At 33.2% G+C, this 10,212-nt stretch overlaps 1 protein-coding gene across 1 annotated transcript; it reads left to right on the top strand.

Moving 5' to 3' along the window:
• The first annotated feature begins 4,995 nt into the window (after positions 1-4,995).
• Positions 4,996-8,444, top strand: LOC106346491 (protein SNOWY COTYLEDON 3). The gene is made up of 6 exons (XM_013785843.3): positions 4,996-6,635; positions 6,884-7,003; positions 7,103-7,219; positions 7,340-7,429; positions 7,879-7,986; positions 8,081-8,444. Exons 1-6 carry the CDS (start codon positions 5,292-5,294, stop codon positions 8,144-8,146), a joined length of 1,845 nt encoding a protein of 614 aa, XP_013641297.3. The 5' UTR covers positions 4,996-5,291; the 3' UTR covers positions 8,147-8,444.
• The last annotated feature ends 1,768 nt before the right edge of the window (positions 8,445-10,212 follow it).

Raw genomic sequence — 10,212 nt, 5'->3', positions numbered from 1 at the left:
GAGAGAGAGAGTCCTGTGAAAAAAAAAATATATATATTGAAACTTTGGAGAGTTTCTTCTATAAAATGAAGCCTTTACCAGAGAAAATCTAAAAGTCAGATTATTTACGAACCAGAAAGTCAATTAAGATGATGGGTTTCTGGGTCCTCTGACTCGTTCTCTCTTTCTCTGATGAAACCCAGAAACTGAGGAAGAAGAAAAGTGATTGGGGGAAGACGAAGCTTGAACAAGTTTTCGGTTATCAGATTTTAAGATGGGATGTGACGTCTGACGATTTGAAAAGATCTTGATGAATCTTTTTTGGTGTGTTCATTAGTTTATCTGTAATTAAAACGCCACATGGCTCCCACTAACTTACCCCATCTATCCTGGACTTTGTCAAACTTTTGCTTCGGACAGGAACTTTTTCATCTCTTCTTCATTTCTACATTTATTAATATAAAACAAAAGTCAAATCAACTTATAACTTGGTTTTTGGATTGGGCCTTACCAGCCCAATATCAACTAATAGATTCAATAACATATAAGCAAAGTTTCTAAGCTGGGTGCTTTGTAAGTTTGTAACTCTTTTTAAATTCGTAGGCTCCTCCACAAGGACCACAACCCTTTTTTTTTTCCACATCACTAATGAAAAACACACATTAAATCAATTTTTTGGACCTCCTGTATGATGGATAGTAATAAGCAAGCATGCCATTAGTAAATGGCCCATTACCCAACAGTCCCAACACTTTTGATATGTGCCTTATGATTAACACACAATCTACAATTATTCTTTTTCATTTCATACATGATACCCGGACGGAGTGAATTTTTATAATAATTTTTGTTCTTTAATTGGTTTTAACATTTTACAACACCACCATAATCTTTATCGATTGTAAAACGACGAATACAATGTTAGTTCTTAAATGTATCATCGTATTGCAACTCATTATAATTATTTTTAAGATTTCATATGCACAAAAAGAAATTAAGTTTTGCGTCTGACACAAATCACCAAAATCAAATAAGTTCATCGATTGTATAATGATGAAAGTGGATTATGTTTTTCTCTCTCTCGATTTGTTTTACTATTGACTCTCCATAAGAGATTTTATTTTTTACCTTTATAAATTATGCTTTTGTTCTTGTCTCTGTTTAATTGATATGAATTTAGTTCTTTTTTAACTTCTTCTATGAATTCGGTGAATTACATAGGTGTCAATTTAAAAGATAGACAGACATCGATAAAATTAGTTCAACTCGAGATACATTTCTAAAAATCAAAATTTTGAAAAAAATCACCGGCAAACTCTATTAACAGGTTAGTGTTCAAATCTAATATATCATGCTGTTAGGACTCTAAATATCAATGTCTATTTAGTATATGTTCGTCAGTTCGGTCTAAAAATCATCTAATTCCAGAACAAAAAAAAAATTATTTATTTTATTAGCCTGCCTTTTGAAGTTTAGTTATTAAGAGTATACAAATTATATATAAACTTTACAATTCTAGTATATATATACTATGTATAAACTAAGAACTGTTTGATTTATTAAATTATAAACCAGAAAACTTATAATAAATAGTTCAAATATATCATTCTTACAATTATAATAGCTAGATAGGGTATTAGGGAGAAACAAATATTAGACGAATGATCAAATCTCTCATTATTCGAACAAACTCAAAATGAGGTGATTGGAATCTTGCCATGATATTTCATTAAAAGCTTTTTATGAATAAAAATCAAGACTACATTATTTAATCTGAATTAAATAATATATATAGTGCTTCCAATATTAAAAATCACTTCGATTTGAAGAAATGTGTTTTTGGAATTGTCAATATCAAATAAGATATTAGAAACCACCTATTTAAAAAATAATTTATATGCATAAAAGTATATACATTAGATTAAACACATAAATTAAAACTAATACATTTTTGTTAATTTACGATCACGTTTTTGGTAAATAAATCAAAAAATTATTTTATTTTACTTTATATTGTATAAATTAAAATTTAGTGATATTGACATAGATACATAGTACTACCTCCGTTCTTTAAAGTTACATATTCTAGATTTTTCACACGTTTCAATAAAACACATTAAATTTACATATTTTTTGTGTTTATCTTTTTCCATAATTTTAAACCAATAAAAATTCAACTAGTGCAATTAAATTTTTTGAAGTCTGCAATTAGTTAATAAAATCTGCATTAAAAATGTAAAAAAATGGATCTTTTTGAAACAAATTTTCTTTCTAGAACATGTAACTTTAAGGAACGGAAGGAGTATATTTTAATATAAATATTTATTATTGACATTTCATACTCGTATGATTTTTAAACATGTTTATATTTTTCTGTAACAAAAATTTAAACCGTTAATCACAAAACTTTAAATGTGAGATTTTTCAATAAAAATTTCAAAAGTAAAATATTAAGATCTCAATGATTTTTCACTGCAAATTTTGAAATTAACATATTTTTTATATAGTATATAACTTATTTCAAATGATATAAATATATATATATATATATATAAAATATGAATATCTATTAATGAGAGTTCATATTCATACGATTTATTAGAGCTGGAAATTTTATCTGATACCCGTATCTAAATCCTATCCAAAAATTAAAACCGAAATAGCAAAATACCCGAACGGTTATTGAAATCGGAGCGATTGGATATCCAAACCTAAACATGTAATATCCAAACCTGAATGGATATCCGAAGATAACCAAACATAAGTATACTTAACCTTATATTTCTAGTTTACTTCTCTCATTTTATTCAAAATATTTATATTAACGATGCCCATTGCTCAAAATTAGATAATATACATATAATTATGGATAAAATCATTTGCTACTCACTTAAAATACATATCTAGCTCTTGTTTCTTACATTAACAAAAGCTACAATCTAAAATTTCAAAACAACAACTAAATTAGTGTTTTTTCTATTTTTAAAGTTTTATCCTATTAATAGTTTAATCTTTTAAAAATTAGAAAACCAGTTAAGTTAAAAGTATATTTTAAATACAAAAACTTAAAGAATGAATAATTTATTTATTTTTTCTTCAAAATTTAAATATCTAAACCCGACCCAAAATATTTGAACCCGACCCGAAGTATAGAAATACCCGAATGGTTTCTATACATTTATACTGAAATACCCGAAATCCTAAATACCTGATACGAAGCCGAACGGTTATCTGAACGCCCACCCCTACGATATATGATCATTTGTATCTTGCTTGAACAAAAAAAGTTAAACCATTGATTATAAAATTTTCAATGTGAGACTTTTACCATTTTTAGTAAGTTATAGTCATTTAAAAAAATTAAAATATAACATATAAAAAAAATCTATTTTTTTATTATATGCTTAATTTAATTGATTAATTTTTTTAATAATATATGAAAAAAAAGATGATACAAAAATTGTTATCAAATATGTATTATTCAAAATCATTAATTGTCATATATATACTAATCATATTAGATAATTCCGTAATTTTTATTTAAGAAAAAAAAATATTCTTTTGTACACTACTAATTAATTTGATAGTTAGTTTAATACAAAATATAGTATATGTTTATATGGACCGACTTATTTTTCTAAAAATTCTAAGAATTATCTTCATGATGACACGTGGCTACAAAAACATGTTGCAATGCTCTAGGATTAATATATAGGAGATGTTCACAGAAGAAGCACTATCCATATAATTCTCTTCCTTACCAAATGAAAGAAAAGAAGAATAATAATAAAACATCATGAAAGGTTTTATAGTTTGGAACTGCGGAGTTCATCTATGTATTTCCACGAACACATCAATAGAAAAGGAGGATTACATTTATGACATGTCAATTAAGGCCATAACCCGCAATCCGACCCGTCCAGCCCTTAGAATTATCGGGTTTGGGCTTAGATTTTTAAGCTCCAAAAAAAATTAAGCCTTTCGGGTTAACCTCATTTGGGCTTTGGGTATTTTGGGTCTAAGCCCGTTTGGACTAGGACCGGCCCAAAAACCCAAAATTTTATATTTTATTTTAAATATTATTGTTTTTACAATCAAAAACCATTATTAGTATTGACATATTATTTTAATATTTTTATCCAAACTCTAATAAAGTAACTATAAAATTGTTAATGTACTTTATTGTTTGATCATTATAAGTGACATTTTAAATTTTGTAAATATACCTTCTTCTTTTATATACAACATGTTTTTTTATTTCAAAATGCAAAGTATGAAACGTTCGACCATGTTTATCATAAATTTTGTTCTCTTATATATTCAGTTTTAATTTATATTTGAATATATAAATTTTATTAAGTTTGGTTTGTTTATAATATGTTTTTAAAGCGCACTATAAAATGATAGACAAGAAAAATAAAACATACGAAAAAAATAAAACATTTTTGACAAAGAAGAGAAGTTTAAATTCACTTTATATTTAAAAAAAAAAAAAAGAAATGAAACTATTTTTCAATGAAAATTCACATGTATTAAAACGATGGAAATGACAATGACAAATTATTTTTCGAAAAGCAAAAAAAAAACCCGAATTGAGCCCCTATACATATATATTTTCGGGCCGTGCCAGACCGGACTCAATCATTTAAGGGCTTATTAGATTTGGGCCGGGGTGCCCGAATTGAGCCCCTATACATATATACGAGTGAAGGAAAGTTTCCCCATGAATCTCAGCTGTGGTAACTATCACATATCGTGAAAAATCTTCTCCTGTAAACAAACAAACACAGTGAATGATTAAATAATAAAATCATCTACTTCCTTCATATGATCTGCATTATGTTTACAATAGTTAGGGGCTTAGGGCACATCACTAATGTAGTTAATTTAGGATTTTTGTGAATAAATATGTAAAGGATTGGGCAGAAAACGAAAGAATTAGCCATTTACGTATAGCTTTTTTAGGCAATTAAATAGAGTATAAATCTGAAAATGGATTTGAACAGAAAAAAATGAAAAAGGAGACTCAAAAAAAAAGATGAGCTACCCAACAGACAGTATACTAAAAAGTGGGAAATCCCCAATCCACCACCACTCTCACATCTCCTCTCCTCTCCTCTCTTCTCTCTTGGCTGCGAAGGCAAGTTAAATAGCAAAATCCTATTCAAGATCCACATCGAGGGATCTTTTAGTTTTGCACCCCAAATCTCTGAAGATTTCATTTCCCGCGGCTAAGTGTGACAAATCTCTGTAATGCACTGTGAGGATCACGAAGCCGCCGAACCAGACGACGAGGAAGAAGAGGAGAGATAATGGTCCCTGCGATTCCTCAAGCAGCAACCTCCACCAGGAAACCACCTCCAGATCCGCACCCCAGCAACAATGAACGAAGACCTAGACTCAAAAATGTACCCTCGCGATACTTATCCCCTTCTCCTTCCCATTCTCATTCTCACTCCACCTCTTCTATCACATCTTCGTCGTCTGCATTACTCAAGACAAGTAAGCGATATCCTTCCCCTTTGCTCTCTCGCGCCACTCCTTCCGCTTCTAATCGGATCAACACGCCTTCCTCGCTAACCAAACGGTCTCAATCGGTAGACCGCCGCCGGCCATCGCCAGCTCCTGTCGCTAGCACTCGCACTGCAATGTCGGCGGCAGCGAAGATGCTCATCACTTCCACCAGGAGCTTATCTGTTTCCTTCCAAGGCGAGGCGTTTTCGCTCCCGATTAGCAAGAAGAAGGACACTACTACTACCACCACGCCGGTTTCCCACCGTAAACCTACCCCCGAGCGGCGGAGGTCGCCGCAGGTTCGAGATCAGAGGGAGAACTCAAAGCCGGTTGACCACCACCACCACCAGCTCTGGCCAGGCGCTTCCATGAGAGGAAGTTCAGTTTCTAAAAATGTGGATTGTGAGTGTGATGATATAGGGAAGAAGAAGCTTGGATCAATGTTGCAGCGGAGCTCTAGGGTTTCTGTTGATGGGAGATTAGGTTTAGATTTGGGAGAAGGTGATGGAGTTTTGGAATTGAGAGATGAGAGAAAGACAAGAGTCACAAGCACTAGTGACTTTACTGCTTCTGATTCTGATAGTGTTTCATCTGGTAGCACCAATGGTGCGCAGGAACGTGGTGAAAGGAGGAGCTTGCAACGTAACGTTATGGCTTCTGCTAAGTTCTGGCAAGAGACTAACACCCGATTAAGGAGGTTGCAAGATCCTGGCGGCTCACCTCGGTGCTCTAGCCCGAGTTCGAGGATAAGTAGTATGTCATCAAAGTTGAGTCAGTCTAAACGGTTCTCTAGTGATACTCCGTTGGTGTCATCTCCTCGTGGTATGGCTTCTCCGATAAGAGGTGGTGCTACTCGACCTGCTTCACCTAGTAAGGTTTGGGCGACAGCTACTTCATCTCAAGCTAGAGCACTTTCTAGTCCTTGTCGAGTGAGAAATGGAGTTTCTGAGCAAATGAACGCTTATAACCGCAACTTGCCTTCGATTCTTTGTTTCACTGCTGATATTAGGAGGGGGAAAATTGGGGAGGATCGGGTTATGGATGCCCACTTGTTGAGGCTTCTGTATAACCGTCATCTGCAGTGGAGGTTTGCCAATGCCAGGGCTGACTCCACTTTCATGGTGCAGAGACTGACTGCAGAGGTATCCTTTCTTATACCGTCAATGCTATGTTAATAATTGTGGACGTATGGTTGTACCTGCTTGGATCGCAAGTGCTTTTAGCCACTGCAGCAGACTTGGAGAGTGCATGATTTGTAATCTAGCGAACAGTAGAATAGGTTATGAAGCCTAGCTACGGTAGTATAGGGTTCTTATAGATAGTTTGAGTCATTAACTTGGTCCAAGAAACTAGACACACTCTAGTGAAATCAGACTTTCTTTTTTGACAGAAAAACCTGTGGAATGCATGGGTATCAATCTCGGAATTGCGCCATTCTGTCACTCTCAAACGGATCAGGTTGCTCTTGCTGAAGCATAAACTGAAACTAGCTTCCATCTTGAAGGAGCAGGTGAGAATATGAACTTCTAGCAATTTCGTTTATCCTGTTATTGCCTTTGTAATTGCTCTGTTGACGCTAACAAAACCCATTGTATTTTGGAAATTGTAGATGGGTTACCTAGAAGAATGGTCTCTTCTAGACAGAGATCATTCGAATTCTTTGTTAGGAGCAACTGAAGCCTTGAAAGCCAGCACGCTTCGTCTTCCAATTATTGGAAAAGCTGTGGTGAGTGCTATTTTACCTTACTCTAATATGTTTGTGTTGGCTTATTTTGTATCCTTAGGTAATGAACACTAGATTCCGGTTTCTGAATGTTTTTTTTTTTAATGATTTTTATGTTGTTAGGTTGATATTCTAGATCTTAAGCATGCTGTTAGTTCAGCTGTTGATGTGATGCATGCTATGGCGTCTTCCATATTCTCGCTGACATCGAAGGTAAATTTCTCGTCTCAGAGATTATAACGTGAGTTATGTGACTTATGAAAGCTTATCCTCTTATCGCTCTTCTATGCATTGTCTCTATTGCTTGGAAGAATAGAAAATTAGAATGCAGTATACTAGCTGCGACATACTTTCATGTGCAAGTACTGCATATGAGTCGTTTTCATCAGAATACAGACTCATACAAATAATGTAATGATTATTATAAGATAGCAGGTGGAAAACTTGCTTTTGTCCATTCTTATATGCATATGTCTAGAACTAGTTATTCTTGAAAGTCCTCTAAAGCATTTCTTTCTAAAAATGCTCAATTGTTTCGAATATTAGTTACTGGCGCGGAGGCAGTTTTAACTCTGGTCAGAAACTAGAACCTGGTTGTTTGTCAATGCACTTGTCTTGAGTGGTTTAATAGGTGCTTTGTTGTTGTTTGATGTCATTGATAGGTGGATGAAATGAATTCAGTAATGGCGGAGATGGTGAATATCACTGCACAAGAAACGGTCTTGCTCGAACAATGTCAAGGATTCTTATCAATAGTAGCAGCTATGCAGGTTAAAGAATGCTCTCTCTGCTTTTCTCTTCCCTTTTTTGCATTGTTTCCTTCCTGATCAAGCTTTTATAAGCAAATCAATGCCCTCTTGCTAGGTTAAAGACTGTAGCTTGAAGACGCACATAATACAACTAAGCCGGAAACTGACTTCACAACTGTAGAAACTGATGATGGGTTTATGACTACTCTCTCACATCACTCCACAACATGATTTCTAACCATGCTTACATTCCCACGGCCTTTAGTCATTTTCAACCGGATCAAAGGTGAGATTCTCGGAGGATATCTGTTTCCTTACGTAAGTTTCTTGTTTTGGAGATTACATCAGAGAAAGTTAATAGAATAGAATGCGGTGCTTTTTTTTACCTATGAAGTTTAGCCTTAATTGTATACAATGAATCGTTCTCTTTGTTCTCTAATGAAGGAAAAAGTGTATATAAAAGAAAGGTTCTCTAACGATTGATTGCTTCTCCTTTTGGATCGTCTTTCCAGATCTTTCCCATTTAGGCATTTACTTATTTAGGTGTTGATTTTCTTACAGCTGTTTGGTTTACTATGTGTCGTTCTTTTGTTATGTGTGTAGACTCCTTGTCGTTTTTATAAATACATATCTTCTTGTTTTTCCTCAAGTGTCGCGCATCAAATGCATTTGGACTACGTGTTTCACTATTTGTGGTAGGGTTGGGCATTTTACCCGTATCTGAACCCGACCCGAAAAACCCGAACTGAAATAGCAAAATACTTGAACGGGTATTGATTTAGGAAGATTGGATATTCGAACCCGAACGGATAATATCCGAACCCGAATGGATATCCGAAGATAACCGAACATATATATACTTACCCTTATATTTTTTGTTTACATCTCTTATTTTATTTAAAATATTTGTATTGATGCTACACAAACTTTAAGATCATATAATATAAAGGAAAAAATAATTTGTAACTCAACTAAAATGCATGTCAAATTTTTTTGTTTCATGTATTAACAAAAGTTAGATTCAAAATTTCAAAATAATAGCCAAATTAAAGTTTATTTATTTTTAAAATATTATCTCCAAATCTATCAATCATTCAATCTATTAAAAAAATAAAAAATCAGCTAAGTAAAATCTATATTTTTAAATAGAATAAACCTAAAAATGAAAAATTTAATTTTTTTTCTTTCAAAATCTCAATATCCGAACCCGATTCGAAATAACCGAACACGAACTAAAAATACCCGAACCCGACTCGAAATATAGAGATACCAGAACGGGTTCTATACCCGTATACCAAAATACCCAAAAATCCGAAATACCCGATCCGAACCCGAACGGGTATCCGAACGCCCACCATAATTTGTTGTGTGCTTAACGAACTAGACAAATGACGTCATTATTCTTATTTGTTCAGTACAATCAACAAAGACACCAAGACTTGGTGAGTGGTGACCAAGTGATCCTTTTTCTAAATTTTTATAGTAAGAACCAAAAAAAAAAAAAAGCTTTATAAGAATTTGTATGGATAAGATTATAATTAGCAACACGTCAAGAACATCATAGTTATTATGCAAGACGAACACGAATGGAATGTGCACAATTGATTTAGAATTTTCAATATTCTTATCTATTAAGTCTTTTAACTACAAACTTTTCACACCTTTTTGTACTTTTCATTCACATAATAATATCTTGTACCGAATTTGAGGCTTCTCTTTATTTAGAAAATTAAATAAAAAATAGTTTTGTGGTGTTTTGGTGTAAGATATAACAGCACCGCCAAACCAAAATGGCTGCCACTTCATTAGTGAAAATTAATAAAATACGTTGCAGAACATATTAATCAGGAAAGACATATGTGGTGGTTCTATTGATTTTGCGACGCGTATTAGTAAATGACACTTTACACTTAACAATAACGTGTTGGGTTTCTCTTTAGTGTGTGATTAGGTGAAACCGTACACGAGCGGATACAGTTTCAGACTTTCAGTAGTGTCAAAGCAAAACGAAACAACTATCAAACAATCAATTTATCAGATGGTCGGCATGGAACAAATTCAATTAATTTCCTAAAACACCGTTATAATAAATTGAATGGTACAAAGAAAGAAGTTAGGCTCGAATTAAAGTTTAGTGGCCAAGAATCTTAATCACATACCTAAGAAGTAAAGAACCAATGCACAGATTCGTGGTCACATCTGTATTTATGATTCGATATAATCAACAAAATTAAATAACGATCCATG

The sequence above is a fragment of the Brassica napus genome, chromosome C1 (assembly GCF_020379485.1).
Source record: "Brassica napus cultivar Da-Ae chromosome C1, Da-Ae, whole genome shotgun sequence".
In the NCBI taxonomy this organism is placed as follows: domain Eukaryota; kingdom Viridiplantae; phylum Streptophyta; class Magnoliopsida; order Brassicales; family Brassicaceae; genus Brassica; species Brassica napus.
The sequence above is the reverse complement of the archived record's forward strand: the minus strand, read 5'-3'. Positions and strand labels throughout refer to the sequence as shown.